General features: G+C 46.0%; 1 protein-coding gene across 1 annotated transcript; it reads left to right on the top strand.

Annotated features, from left to right (window-relative positions):
• The first annotated feature begins 6,306 nt into the window (after window positions 1-6,306).
• LOC135507645 (uncharacterized) lies at window positions 6,307-12,996 on the top strand. The gene is made up of 7 exons (XM_064927225.1): window positions 6,307-6,797; window positions 6,872-6,987; window positions 7,168-7,326; window positions 9,318-9,482; window positions 9,602-9,713; window positions 9,994-10,115; window positions 11,505-12,996. Exons 1-7 carry the CDS (start codon window positions 6,533-6,535, stop codon window positions 12,450-12,452), a joined length of 1,887 nt encoding a protein of 628 aa, XP_064783297.1. The 5' UTR covers window positions 6,307-6,532; the 3' UTR covers window positions 12,453-12,996.
• Window positions 12,997-15,587: the final 2,591 nt, after the last annotated feature.

The raw sequence follows: 15,587 nt of genomic DNA, 5'->3' as shown, positions 1-15,587 counted from the left end.
TTGGATATTCCTTTGAGCATGGTGAAGTTATTAATTACACTTTGGATGTTGTATCAATACAAAGAGACAGGCGTCCTTCCTTACTCAGTTGCCGGAGAGGAAGGAAACTGCTTAGGGATTTCACTATGAGGCCAATGGTGACTGTAAAACAGAGTTTAATAGCTGTGATAGGAGAAAATTGATGATGGATCAACAACATTGTAGTTACTCCACAATACTAATCTAATTGACAGAGTGAAAAGAAGGAAGACTGTACAGAATAAAAAATATTCCACAATATGCATCCTGTTTGCAACACGGCCTACTACCAAAACCTGTCTCTCCTTCACTGCAGCCAACGTCAGTAAAACACTTAAACGTGTTAACCCTCGCAAGGCTGCAGGCCCAGATGGCATCCCCAGCCGCGTCCTCAGAGCATGCGCAGACCAGCGGGCTGGTGTGTTTACGGACATATTCAATCAATCCTTATCCCAGTCTGCTGTTCCCACATGCTTCAAGACGGCCACCATTGTTCCTGTTCCCAAGAAAGTTAAGGTAACTGAGCTAAATGACTATTGCCCCGTAGCACTCACTTCCGTAATCATGAAGTGCTTTGAGAGACTAGTCAAGGACCATATCACCTCCACCCTACCTGACACCCTAGACCCACTCCGATTTGCTTACCGCCCCAATAGGTCACACAGACGACGCAATCACACTGCACACTGCCCTAACCCATCTGGACAAGAGGAATTCCTATGTAAGAATGCTGTTAATCGACTACAGCTCAGCATTTAACACCATAGTACCCTCCAAACTCGTCATTAAGCTCGAGATCCTGGGTCTCGACCCTGCCCTGTGCAACTGGGTCCTTGACTTCCTGATGTGCCGCACCCAGGTGGTGAGGGTAGGTAACAACATCTCCACCCCGCTGATCCACAACACTGGGGCCCCACAAGGGTGCGTTCTCAGCCCTCTCCTGTACTCCCTGTTCACCCACGACTGCGTGGCCATGCACTCCTCCAACTCAATCATCAAGTTTGCAGACGACACTACAGTGGTAGGCTTGATTACCAATAATGATGAGACGGCCTACAGGGAGGAGGTGAGGGCCCACGGAGTGTGGTGTCAGGAAAATAACCTCTCACTAAATGTCAACAAAACAAAGGAGATGATTGTGGACTTCAGGAAACAGAAGAGGGAGCAGCTCCCTATCCACATTGACGGGACAGTAGTGGAGAGGGTGGAAAGTTTTAAGTTCCTTGGCGTACACATCACAGACAAGCTGAAATGGTCCACCCACACAGACAGCGTGGTGAAGAAGGTGAAGCAGCGCCTCTTAAACCTCAGGAGGCTGAAGAAATTTGGCTTGTCACCAAAAACACTCAAACTTTTACAAGATGCACAATCGAGAGCATCCTGTCAGGCTATATCACCACCTGGTACAGCAACTGCTCCGCCCATAACCGTAAGGCTCTCCAGAGGGTAGTGAGGTCTGCACAACGCATCACCGGGGGAAAACTACCTGCCCCCCAGGACACCTACACCACCCAATGTCACAGGAAGGCCAAAAAGATCATCAAGGACAACAACCACCCGAGCCACTGCCTGTTCACCCCGCTATCATCCAGAAGGCGAGGTCAGTACAGGTGCATCAAAGCGGGGACCGAGAGACTGAAAAACAGCTTCTATCTCAAGGCCATCAGACTGTTAAACAGCCATCACTAACATTGAGTGGCTGCTGCCAACATACTGACTCAACTATAGCCACTTCTATAATGGACAAATTGAGGTAATACATGTATCACGAGCCACTTTAAACAATGCCACTTTATATAATGTTTACCCTACATTACTCATCTCATATGTATATACTGTACTCTATACCATCTACTGCTTGTTGCCTATGCCGTTCGGCCATCACTCATTCATATATTTTTATGCACATATTCTTATTAATTCCTTTATACTTGTGTGTATAAGGTAGTTGTTGTGAAATTGTTAGGTTAGAATACTTGTTAGATATTACTGCATGGTCGGAACTAGAAGCACAAGCATTTCGTTACACTCACATTAATATCTGCTAACCATGTGTATGTGACAAATAAATTTGATTTGATTTGATTTTAACAAGGTGCTGAAGTAATACTGCAAAACATTTTGCAAAGCAATTTACTTTTGGTCCTGAATACAAAATCATATGTTTGGGGAAAATACAATATATTACTGAGTACTGTACCATTTCAATTCATCCCAAAGATGTTCGATGGGGTTGAGGTCAGGGCTCTGTGCAGGCCAGTCAAGTTCTTCAACACTGATCTCGACAAACAATTTCTGTGTGGACTTTGCTTTGTGCACAGGGGCGTTGTCATGCTGAAACAGGAAAGGGCCTTCCTCAAACTTGTTGCCACAAACTTGGAAGCACAGAATCGTCAAGAATGCCATTGTATGCTGTAGCGTTAAGATTTCACTTCACTGGAACTAGGGGGCCCCAGACCATTATTCCTCCTCCACCAAATTTTACAGTTGGCACTATGCATTGGGGCAGGTGGCAAGCTTTGCACCTCTCCAGCTGACACTTGGCATTGCGCATGGAGATCTTAGGCTTGTGTGCAGCTGTTCGGCCATGGAAACCCATTTCATGAAGCTCTCGACGAACAGTTATTGTGCTGTCGTTGCTTCCAGAAGCAGTTTGGAACTCAGTAGTGAGTGTTGCAACCAAGGACAGATCATCAGCGTCCCGTTCTGTGAGCTTGTGTGGCCTACCGCTTCGCGGCTGAGTTGTTGTTGCTCCTAAACGTTTCCACTTCACAGTAACAGCACTTACAGTTGACCGGGGAAGCGCTAGCAAGGCAGAAATTTGACAAACTGACTTGTTGGAAAGGTGGCATCTTATGACGGTGCCACGTTGAAAGTCACTGATCTCTTCAGTAAGGCCAATCTACAGTGAATGTTTGCTTGTCCATGATTCCATGGCTGTATGCTCAATTTTATACACCTGTCAGAAATGGGTTTAGCTGAAATAGCCAAATCAGCTAAACCCAAGTGGTACATTCGACACTGTTGACAATGATGTCTTTCTGGACAGACTGGAGAGGTGGGTTAGCCTCTCCGGTCCAGTTCTATGTTAGTTTAGGACCTATTTAATCAGTCAATATTTTTTTTGTCACCCTGAGTGAACATAACTTAGTGGCATAGTGAACATAACTTGTGGCATACCACAAGGTTCGATTTTGGGTCGGGTACTGTTCAGTTTATATACTGTATGTTATCAGAAAGCACATGAAACACAACAACAATAAACAACTTTACATTTCTGTGACACCGGAGGATTTTAGCTCCACGGATAAATGATTATACTGTGTTAGTGATTTAAATAATTGGATGACTCACAACTTCCTCCAGCTAAATCAAGACAAGACGAGGTACTTATTGTTGGAGCTAAAGCACAGAGAGAACATGGTCACACTTTTTAATTCAATAAAGATAAAACACCAGCTAAAAAACATAGTTTTAGGACCTGAGCCCTAGGACCATGCCCCAGTACTACCTGACATGATGACTCCTTGCTGTCCCCAGTCCACCTGGCCGTGCTGCTGCTCCAGTTTCAACTGTTCTGCCTTATTATTATTCGACCATGCTGGTCATTTATGAACATTTGAACATCTTGGCCATGTTCTGTTATAATCTCTACCCGGCACAGCCAGAAGAGGACTGGCCACCCCACATAGCCTGGTTCCTCTCTAGGTTTCTTACTAGGTTTTGGCTTTTCTAGAGAGTTTTTCCTAACCACCGTGCTTCTACACCTGCATTGCTTGCTGTTTGGGGTTTTAGGCTGGGTTTCTGTACAGCACTTTGAGATATCAGCTGATGTACGAAGGGCTATATAAATAAATTTGATTTGATTTGATTTGACCTCTGGGGTGGCTGGCCACAAACCCTGGCGCCAGATCAGAACACTGGATCAGGAGCCGTCGCGCTTCCTTCCCAAGTCGGAACCAGGAACCAACCATGAAGGAAAGAGGTGGACTGAACAACCTCAGTCCTGGTGGTCATCAGAGAGACAGAGGCTCCAGTCAGGGATCCAGTCTGCAGCCCAGACCCTTCTCTTCAGTCTCAGTGCAGGGATGAAGCAGGACCTGGGGCTGATAGAGATAGACCCTCCTGTTCCTATGATACAAACGTCACAGTATCCATGATGAACAGAGTAGGTCACCCTGGGCTTCAGCCTTCACAGAGAGTGGTGGGAGATCCCCCTGGTGGTATTCTGTCTTCTCCTTCAGGATCTTGTTTAATGCCTAGTGAATGGGTTTATAAAGGTCTGTGTCTAGACTTCCTCAGTTACCTCATGGTTACCCCACCAATACAGACAGGGTCAGGATGGGTGTTCACCACAAGAGGTGCTTAACTTGCTCTCTCAGCAGATTCTCTCCCACTGGATCTCCCTGGCATAGCGCAGCAAGGGTTAACTACTGTAGCGCTGCACGCCCCAACTCCACCAGGGTCCTGACAGCGTCTTGGCTGTTGTTTAAAGGGTTGACTGTAGGAGATATTTGTGCTGTGGCGAGTTGGGCATCACCACACACTTTTGTGAGATTTTATCGCTTGGATGTCACTGCTCCCAGTTTAGCCCACAACGTGCTTACTGCGGGGACAGGGGACTGAAAGTTGATTGACTAAAAGGGAAGGTAACGTTATGACTATAACTACTGTTCCCTGAAGGAGGGAAACAAGATACGACACCCAATTGGCCCCACACCGCCCGTTACTGGGCTCGTTGAAGACCCGTATTAAATTGAAGGAATGGATCGAGCTTCACGCATTTCACCTGTGGAAGGCGGGGCTTCCAGCGAGGCATGGATTTCTTTGGCCTTCATTGGATTTTAGATCCTTCAACCATAGTATGTTATACCTCGTTTCCCTCCTTCAGGGAACAGTAGTTATAAAGTTACATTAAGAGTACAGTTGAAGTCGGAAATTTACATACACTTAGGTTGGAGTCATTAAAACTTGTTTTTCAACCACTCCACAAATTTCTTGTTAACAAGTAATTTTTCCAACAATTGTTTACAGGCAGATTATTTCACTTATAATTTTCTGTATCACAATTCCAGTGAGTCAGAAGTTTACATACACCAAGTTGACCATTCCTTTAAACAGCTTGAAAAATTATTTAGAAGCTTTAGAAGAAAATGGCTTTAGAAGCTTCTGACATCATTTGAGTCAATTGGAGGTGTACCTGTGGATGTATTTCAAGGTCTACCTTCAAACTCAATGCCTCTTTGATTGACATCATGGGAAAATCTAAAGAAATCAGCGAAGACCTCAGAAAAATAATTGTAGACCTCCACAAGTCTAGTTCATCCTTGGGAGAAATTTCCAAATGTGATGAAAGAAATAAAAGCTGAAATAAATCATTCTCTCTACTATTATTCTGACATTTCACATTCTTAAAATAAAGTGGTGATCCTAACTGACCTAAAACAGATCATTTTTTACTAGGATTAAACGTCAGGAATATGAATAACTGAGTTTAAATGTATTTTGCTAAGGTGTATGTAAACTTCCGACTTCAACTGGATATGCAATTCTGTTAGGTCCTATTTTCCAAACCCGCTACGGAGCTTTAGGTGCCAAGGATACGGACATGTTGCAGCGGTGTGTAGAAAGGAGATCCCACGATGTGAGAAATGTTCAGGAGGGCATAGTCAGGGGAAGTGTAAAGTTGGGATAGAGAAAGCACTGTGTGTCAACTGTGCAGCTGGGGTTCAGAAGAGCCATGTGGGAGAAAGACAGGTTGAGATTACCACAGTTCGAGTGGGGGAGAAAGTTTCCTACGCTGAGGCAGTTCAGCATTTGGAGGATAGCCCAAGGGTGAGTGATTTGACTGTGAGCCCCCCCCCCCCCCCCAGTGAGTAGGCCTGAAGAGAAAGATCCAGAGTATTAGCTTTATTAAGGTAGGATTTCTTGCATTTATTGCTATGGTTATTAATTGTACTGCACTGATGGGGAGCATAAAACCCAGAAAATAGATGTGGTAGTGACAGCAGCAGAGACATTTACAGTTGTAAGATTTTAGTGCAGAAGATCTACAGGGGGGTTCTGGAGTATAGGTTCCATCCTCCCAGGCTGTTCTCCTGGAGTAGGATCTGGTAGGGCTAAGGTCGTGGGATAGGGGTGGTTGGTTTTGGGGTTATAGTGGTGTATATGTGTAGGGTTAGATGGTGGTGTGATTTACTTTTTTACTTTGCTTGAACAATTTTTTTTGTGACAAAATGTGCAATTCACACTCCGACCTGTGACAGGCAGCAAAACGAATCACAGCGTCTAGTCTGCCGGAAAATCACACAAAGACGTGACCAAGAACAATTTCCAAGTTAGCGTTTTTATTGTTGTTATTTAAACCTTTATTAACACTATTGAACTCAAAATATGACTAATTGAACTGCATAGCATCACATATTTACCCCACGTAGTGTTTAATTCGCGTTGGAGACAGGACTTGGTTGATACATGGTATCTTGGTAACGCTAGCTGCTAACGTTAGCTAACAATGGCTAACTGTATGGTTTTTCACACTCAAATAGCCTCCATCATGGAGGTGCTAGCGAATGCAGCTGTGGCAGAGATTTGTAAACTCGTAGACGACGACTATGCAGTGTTTCGTTTGGAAATAACTCAAAGCCAGAAAGAAAACAGGGCATTGCGGAGGAAACTACTGGAACTGAAGGTGGCACGGGAGCGCGCAGAGAGGACAATGCGAGAGCGCGTCCTCGCCAGTCGTCCCAGTAGTGTCAGATACAGAGCACTGGCAAGAGGTACTTTACATTTAGCAGAAGGCCGAGACTTGAGCATATACAGTATCTAACCACCACTTTTTCCCCACTCTCAGGTGAAGGCCACAGGAGTTTTGTGAAGCCAGCGGGACACAATACATGGAGAGATGACCAACCAATCACTGTTGATGAGGGGAGTGGAACCTCAACCCAGCATGTTATTGTGATAGAGGTTAGTGTTGCATAAAGAATGATAGTTACTTTGTAAATCAAATGTCCCTGTTTATTTCAGTAAGGCTCCCCTCAGCTATTCACGTGCTTACATGTACAGTACATCCACATTTACCTGCCATAGGGGAGCTTGTAAGACATCTCTGCGAAGTACTGGTAATTACCTCTCTTCTTGTGTCAGTCTGCAGAGGCTTCAGTTCCAGGGATCAAGCAGGAGAGGTCTGAAGGAGAGGAGGAGCCACGGCACAGCAGAAACATCCAGACTGGAGCGCCCCCTATAGCCACAGAGAACCCCACCACCACTCCAGCGCAGCCCAGGACCCGATGCAGCATCACGGAGGTCAGTGGAACGCCGAACGCCGTCCTCAAGTCAGAGACAGACACCAAGATCTTAACTGTACACACAGGATCTGACCACAGATCAGACCCAGAGAGACTCGGGCTGGGGAGACTGGGCTGTCATCCTGCTCCCAGCTCAGAGTATTTACCGGTATTTCACCAGAGGACGGTTTATTCCTGTGGGGATGGGGATGGTGATGTGTTCGACACTGGCAGGGATGATCCGTCTTGTTCTTACACTGCAGAGATGGAACCAGGCAACACATCCTTGGGTTTAGAGACACAGACTGATCTGCCTAGAGGGGACTGGAACCGGTACAGTAGTAGTGTATACTCTGAAGGGTGCCTAGATAAGAAAGGGGAGGTTATAGTGGTAGATGAGGTGAAAGTGGAGGGTGACGTTTCTCCCACATGGAATGCAGATCGTCACCTAGGAGACAGACACTCGCAGGGCAGAGATTTCTTAGATTACAGGGAAAGCTTAGAGACAAATTCAAATGTTGCCACCCACTCCCTTTTACACACGTTCAGGGATTGTGATCCAGAGTCCACGTCGATGGGGCATTCCGATTCACACGGCCTTGTCCTTTTCGATCAGGTATTAAACTCAAACGACAGGGATAGAGCCCAGACTCAGGGAGGGGGGGACACATCAGGCAATAGTAAAGAAAAACGGTTCCTCTGCATGTTCTGTAACAAAGGCTTCAGCTGCCCTCAGAAGGTGGAGATCCACCAGAGGGTCCACACAGGGGAGAAACCATTCAGCTGCCCCCAGTGTCACATGTGCTTCGCCCAGGCCTGCAGCCTGAAGAGGCACGAGAGGGTCCACACAGGGGAGAAACCCTACAGCTGCCCCCAGTGTGAGAAGAGGTTCTCTCGCCAACACCAGCTGAAGACGCACCTGAAGGTCCACACGGGAGAAAGGCCATTTGCCTGTGTGCACTGCGGGAAGAGGTTCTCAGAGAGAAGATGCCTAAGGATACACCAGCAGAAAAACCATTCCACTCTATAACATAGAAAGTAACTATTCCACTCAATGGCTTCTGATGTTCAGATTTAACCCGGCATTAAAGGTAGATTCAGCGAGATGATGAAACGCACAAAGTAAAAACAGCAGTAATGGGTCAATTTCCTCAAGAACTAAGAACGTTGACGCGAGAGGCTAAACTTCTCTGCGGTTTTGTTCCCGCAGCTGTGTGCATGCGCAGGTACTCTTTGTGGCTAGGTGAGACCAAAGTCTTACATCGCACTCAGCGCAATATCTGCGGTGCTGCTCCTGGAGACCTCATAGCGCTGAAGGTTCGTTGTTGTCAGCAGAAAAGATCCACAGATGCATTTGGAATAACGAGAGTAACAGATGTCAGTGTTGAATATTCCTCAGTAAAATATTGCTTGCAGACATTGTGTGATAATAAGCCTAAAAAGTCTATTACATATTGTGTTGGTACTGTGTAGGCTATATGATGTTAGGAAATGCCTGTTTCATTACTTCCATTCAACTACAATTTTTTTCCCAAGACACTTTTAATGAGAAAATGAATGCATCATTTTAGTTAAGACGTATGTGTGGTTTTCATATGATGTATTTAAAACTTGTTTAATAAACACAAAATGGGACTTTTCATCCTAAGACTTTCATTTAGACTCTCTTTAGTACACTTCACATCTGATCTCACCGTATTCTGCATAAAAACGACAGCACTTTATAACCAATATACACTTGCTAAATATACCTACACACTAACAAACACTTACTGTACATATCAAAATAGTTTAGTCAGGTTTGTCTGACTCTATAGCTGACTCATATTTACCCACAATATCATATTCATGTCCACCATCATGAGTTTAACAATAATGAAGTCCTTCTGTAACTACAGTATATGACTCATGTAGTGGGGATGGGTAAACACTCCATGTTGAGAAAGTATTTATGTGTGTACGTACCTGAGGGAGTGTATGTCTGTAATCTGTATCACCTGTCTCTTCCAGGAGGGGGAGGGTCCAGAGGTGCTGCTGGTGAAGGAGGAGGGGTGTGAGGAGGGTCTGGGGAACCCTGAGGGGACCATGATCATGGAGGTCAACCCGACTACACCTCCTCCTGAACGCACAGAGGAACCAGCTGAGCAGCACAGGACCACACACAGTCTCACTGAGGTACGGATAAAGGCCAGGTCTCGATTAATCACTCATTGTCCAATCAGAAGATGCTCCATAGCAGGGTGCTGATATCAGATGTCTTGATCCAACATCCTCTCACTCTGTATCTCTTACAGCCAGTAGACATGGAGGATGGGAAGCCTGATCTGCTGCTGGTCAAAGAGGAGACAATAGAAGACGAACCAGAGAGCATTGACCTGCTGAGTGGACTAAAGATGGGGGAGCAAGGTAAGGGAGAAATACATATAGCCTACATACAGTAATAGATCTTCAATGGGAATAGTAATACATATAGCCTTCATACAGTAATATGGGAATAGTAATGCGCCTGGCTATTGTTTTTTTCCTAATTTTCCTTATTCCTAAACTGAAATCAGTACAATTTCTGTTTACATACAAAAACAGACATTATAATGTATTAACTTGACCGGGTAATTTACAAATAAAAACTCCATATGTAGAGTTCTCTGCCATGTTTTAAAGTCTATTTTCTAACCTCTTCCTGCAGGTAGTTGGCTGGAGACTGATAGTGGAGACTGGGCAGCCATCTTGGATTACCAGACGGGTGCAGCCAAGGGCCCAGGGGACGACATCACAGAGCAGGCCAGGACCAAAGGCGACATAGTTGAGGTCAGTGAATGGGACAGCGTTTTCAACTCTGGGCTGAGGAACAATACTGTTAACCATAACCAGAAACAGACAGTCAAACACAAAACAACAACTGAACTCCATAACAACAGACTGGATGAGACCAGGGCGAGACATAGATTTGATCTGAAGGGACAGGGAGGTGTGCATATGCGGCGGGAGAGAACAGACGGACTCGGCTAGCGATGCTCTTTACTGCTTCTATAGTTGTGATTCAGAGAGACTGATGGCGCCTCAGGTTAACCTAACAGGTGCTGCCTTCAGCCTGCCTTCTATAGGATCTATCAACTGGAACATGGACCCTGCAACAACACAGACACTCCCTGGCCTTCGTCCTCCTCACACACTCCTAATGTTAAACCAGACCTCAGACAAGCTACACAAGCCCATTGACAAATTACAGTAGTAGTGATGCTATCAGCAGATGTATTGGCAAGGAGAAGCGTTTCCTGCGTTCGTTCTGTGGGAAAGCCTCCGGTTTCCCCAAACAGGCAGAGATCCACCAGAAGATGCCCACGGGAGAGACATTGTTGGGGTGCCACCGTTCCTGGGCCAGTTTCTCAGACACATCCAACCTGAAGAGGCACCAGAGAGTCCAGACAGGGGAGAAATCCTACAGCTGCCCCCGGTGTGAGAAGAGGTTCTCCCACCAGCACCATCTGAAGGTCCACACAGAAGAGAGGCTGTTCGCCTGTACACACTGTGGGAAGAGGTTCTCAGAGGAGCTACCTCAGGGTACACCAGCAGAAAATGCACACACCCCATGTATAATGTAATGTAGTACTAATTAGTATGTTTGTAGTTAATTCTGTGGGTTTAGGATGTCGTAGGGAACTGGGTGAGGTGAACTGAGGAAAGAATGAGTATGATGAGGCAGAGTAGATGATATGGTGATGGTTGGTGTGATGGTGTCTGTAAAAATGCTTCACTGATGAAGAGTGACAACCTTGTCCTGTTTGACACTGGTTTATAGTGAAATAATGATTTGTCTTGTTACATTTATCCTTCAAAGTATTTAAAAATGCATTCTATCAGTGAAGGTACCAGATCTAACTTCACGTTATGAATGTGTGACCATTTAGTTGAACTGAATTACAAAATTGACTGACAATTTTTTATTTTTTTAATTGCTGCAACTGAGTTTCCCTTATCTCAGTGGAACCAAAACATTATATATAATTCTTTATCAACACATATGGATACTTTTTATAATAAACTCCAATGGCTCCATATTGTTAGGTACTTTGAATCCATTGTTAGAGATGGGCTTAACTGTGGTTAACATTTTATAATATAATGTCATGTTTCCGTGTGTACAGGAAAGTTTCTTATATAAAACTTTATACTTTTCTATTCAATTTGTGTTTAAAGTCTGCAGTCCATGAGGACCTGCTGATATCTGGTGTTGCTGGCTGGAAATACTGGACATCTGAGGTGGCTGGTCACAAACCCTGGCCCCGAATCAGAACCCTGGATCAGGAGCCATCGCTCTTCCTTCCCGGGTCGGAGCCAGGACCCAACCTAGAGGGGCAGAGACTCCACCACCACACAGAACACAACCAGTGGACAGAGGGACAGAACAACCTCAGTCCTGGTGGTCATCAGAGAGACAGAGGCTCCAGTCAGGGATCCAGTCTGCAGCCCAGACCCTTCTCTTCACAGTCTCAGTGCAGGGATGAAGCAGGACCTGGGGCTGATAGAGATAGACCCTCCTGTTCCTATGATACAAACACCACAGTATCCATGATGAACAGAGCAGGTCACCCTGGGCTTCAGCCTTCACAGAGAGTGATGGGAGACCCCCCTGGTGGTAGTCTAACAGGAAGTTTGTCTTCTCCCTCAGGTTCTCGTCTAATGCCTTGTGACTGGGTTCATAGAAGGCCTGGGACTGGACCTGGGTCTAGCCTTCCTCAGTTACCTCAGGGTTACCCCACCAATACAGACAAGGTCAGGATGGGTGTTCACCACAAGAGGTACCTAGCCTATAACACAGCACACAATCCCAACAACACCCAAATAATGGCTAAAGGTCAAGGAGGGAGCGCAAAGACTAACCACCTGAGGGCGGTGGCTCCTGCTTCTACCTCCTCTGGTGTCATTGAGTCACAACGTAAGAGGCCAAGCAATAGGTCAGACGCCGACAAGCTGTTCTCCTGCTCCACGTGTGGGAAGCGCTTCGCTGAGGCGAGCTATGTGAAGGAGCACCAGACCGTTCACACCAAGGAGAGGCCCTTCAAGTGCAAACTATGTTACAAGAGCTTCTCCTTCCGGAGTAGCCTTATCAGACATAGGAGTGTCCACAATGGGGAGAAATCATAGCAGTGTGTCTTCAGATGTACGCATTGGATGTCTGGAAACCATTCTTTAGCTGACATATTATCGTTATCATGTGAAGTGTCCTGGAGTAAGAGCAGTGGTGTTCTGGAGGGTGTACACAAGTGGCCGTATACCCACTTATTTTTCAGTGGGCAATGAGTATAGTCGCTTCTTAATCCCCACGATGTGTCAATAAAGCTGATGGAGCAGATCTAGAATGTTTATCTTACAATGTTGATCATTTATTATTTATTCACATCTTTGCAATGTGCACACGGTGGTAGGCCTACGGGCAAATGATCCAAAATGCAATTTGTGGGAGAAAAGAACTTGGCTACTTCAAAATGGAGATTGACTCAGTGGCGCTGCCACAAACGCCATAATGGCACGGATACAATGATGAGGCCTCTTTCCATCTCTTAAGTTTTGGCCTGACTGTGAAAGGCCAATATGGATTCTATCATTTTAGGTCATTCAGAGTGTATGTCACTGTTTCATATTAAAACAATTACACACGGCGCCTTTGCATTCGGGATTTTTTTTTTTCACCACTTCACCACTGGGTAAGAGGACAGTTAACCACTCATTAGCCCTTTGTTAACTTGTCATTTGAAACAGGATTGTGTAAATACCTGTTTTTATAGAGACAGTAAACCAAGGCTAGAACCAGGACAGTTGAATACTTACCTTGCTGAGGTGATGTAGATGGAATAAAGTCATTATTTTGTATTTTATTCTTGCTAACACTGTTCTTTCTAAACAAGTCTGCTCTCAGCTTGAAAGATACTGATCATAGGAGATTTTGAGGCTCTATTTTCGCCTGGCGTTATGGCAGGGCAAGCTCACTTTAGTTCAAATTTTACTATTTAAAAACTGACACTGGCGTTTTCCACCCCATGCGCCAGGCTCAGTAATTTTGTCTAATCTCAGCTCACTAGCTCTGAGGTGGGAGGGGTGGTAATATTTAAGGTGTGTCGTTGAAAACAAGTGCAAAAGTCACAATTTCATGCAGCGCATATCGAGACATTTAAAACCAAGGAAAAGCAGGTCATAGTTGTAACTGGCATGGATTTTGTGAGCGGAAGTGCAACCTATCCAGCTGTGACGCAAATTGCCCTTCTACTAATGGAGCAAGAGAAGATAAGTGCTTTTTGTGCTGGTAACCCTTGTATTAAATTAATAAACAGGGCTGTTTTTTTTGTCCTGCCCATTGAGTTTACCAAGTAGCCAAGCCTATCAATAAAGGGTTTTGCTCATGAGACTGCTTAAAAATACAGTGCCCTCTGTAAGTTTTGGGACAGTGACAGATTTTTTGTTGTTTTGGCTCTGTACTTGAGCATTTTGGGATTTGAAATTATACAATGACTATGAGGTTAAAGATCAGACTTTCAGCTCTAATTTGAGGGTATTTTCATCCATATTGAGTGAACAGTTTAGCACTTTTTGTACATAGTCCCCCCATTTTTAGGGGCCGAAAATTATTAGTCCCCCCATTTTTAGGGGCCGAAATTATTGGGACAAATTCACTTATGTGTATTAAAGTGGTCAAAAGTTTTGTATTTGGTCCCATATTCCTTGCAAGCAATGATTACACAAAGCTTGTGACTACAAATTTGTTGGATGCATTTTCTGTTTGTTTTGGTTGTGTCAGATGATTTTGTGCCCAATAGAAATAAACGGTGACACAGCAAGACACTTCCCCCCAACTTGTTGCAGAAGGATCGGTTGCATGCTATAAGGGACAGGTCTGAGGTCCTCATTCACTGCCAGCTGCTCTGGCTCACCGTCAAGGGGATGCTGCAGATTTACGCCCTGCAGCCCAACTCCACTCTCACCATGTATAAAACTGCTCCTCAGCGTCACCATTAGCATGAGCCATCGACGACACCATCAGCGTCGGAGTCGCCATCAGCCCGGGTCTCGATCCCTCAGCTGTTAAGATCCAGCCTGCTCCTACCTTGGAGCTCAAGGTAGTAGTGCGGCCTACTACAGCCGCTCCTACCATGGAACCTCAGCCTTCCCCAGGGCCAGAGGAGCTGCCTGAGCTCACCCTGGGGGAGCACCATACCACTGTGCTCCAACTGACTCCCTCTGTGGCATCCCTCATAGTGGTTCCAGTGCCTTCTCCAGGGATGGAGGAGCTGCCAGAGCTCCCACCCTGAGGGAGAACCCCTACTACTCCAGCCGACACCTCAGAATGTCAGTTGGTCCAGATTGTGGGAGCCCTGCCTGCAGCTGCTGTAGGCAACAAGTCCGGCTGTGCCACTCAGATCTCTCCGGTCCCTGTCTGGTGGGATCCCACCTTCGATGTCTAGCCTGCTGCTGTCTAAAGACATCTCCCTGCTTCTCCCTGGGGGCCCCCTCCAGTCTCTGCTGCAGTGGTCCATGTCTGTTGTCCAGGCCCTGTCAGCCCCTGGCTGTAGGGACCTGCCGGTCCCAGCCTTGGTGTTCTTGCTAGCCCCTCCTGACCAAGGTGTTCAGTGTCCTATCGTAGGAAACACCTCACCCTCTGTCCTACTTGGTCCTCAGTCTATAGCCCGAGTAGGTCCAGAGCATCATAGCCCTCAGTTCCCAGATCACCTAGTGGCTTCACAGTTTCCTGCTATGCTAGGTCCCCAGTCTCCTATCCCAGTAGGCCCACGGCTCTTGGTCCCAATAGGTCTAACTCCCCAAGGTTCACAGTCTGTAGCCCGGTCAGGCCCAAGTTTCAAGTTCAGTCAGGCCCCAAGTCACTAGCTCTGGGCACTCAGTTTCTTCACGACCCAGGGTCTAGCTCTCTTCCATCTTTGAGTATTTAGCAGGTAGCCTAGTGGTTAGAGTGGTGGGCCAGTAACCGGAAGGTTGCTGGATCAAATCCCTGAGCTTACAAGGTAATAATCTGTTGTTCTGCCCCTGAGCAAGGCAGTTAACCCACTGTTCCCCAGGAGCCGAAGACATGGATGTCAGTTAAGGCAGCCCCCCGCACCTCTCTGATTCAGAGGGGTTGGGTTAAATGCGGAGGACACATTTCATTTGAATACATTCAGTTGGACAACTGACTAGTTATCCCCTTTATCTCCCTCTCTTTCAGGTGTGCAGCGGTCTCTGGTCATGTGATCTCGAGCCGTCGCTTCTGTGGAGATCAAGCCTACCTCAGCT

The sequence above is a fragment of the Oncorhynchus masou genome, chromosome 21 (genome assembly GCF_036934945.1).
Source record: "Oncorhynchus masou masou isolate Uvic2021 chromosome 21, UVic_Omas_1.1, whole genome shotgun sequence".
Lineage (NCBI taxonomy): Eukaryota > Metazoa > Chordata > Actinopteri > Salmoniformes > Salmonidae > Oncorhynchus > Oncorhynchus masou.
Note: the sequence above shows the minus strand (reverse complement) of the source record. Positions and strands in the feature narration are given on the sequence as shown.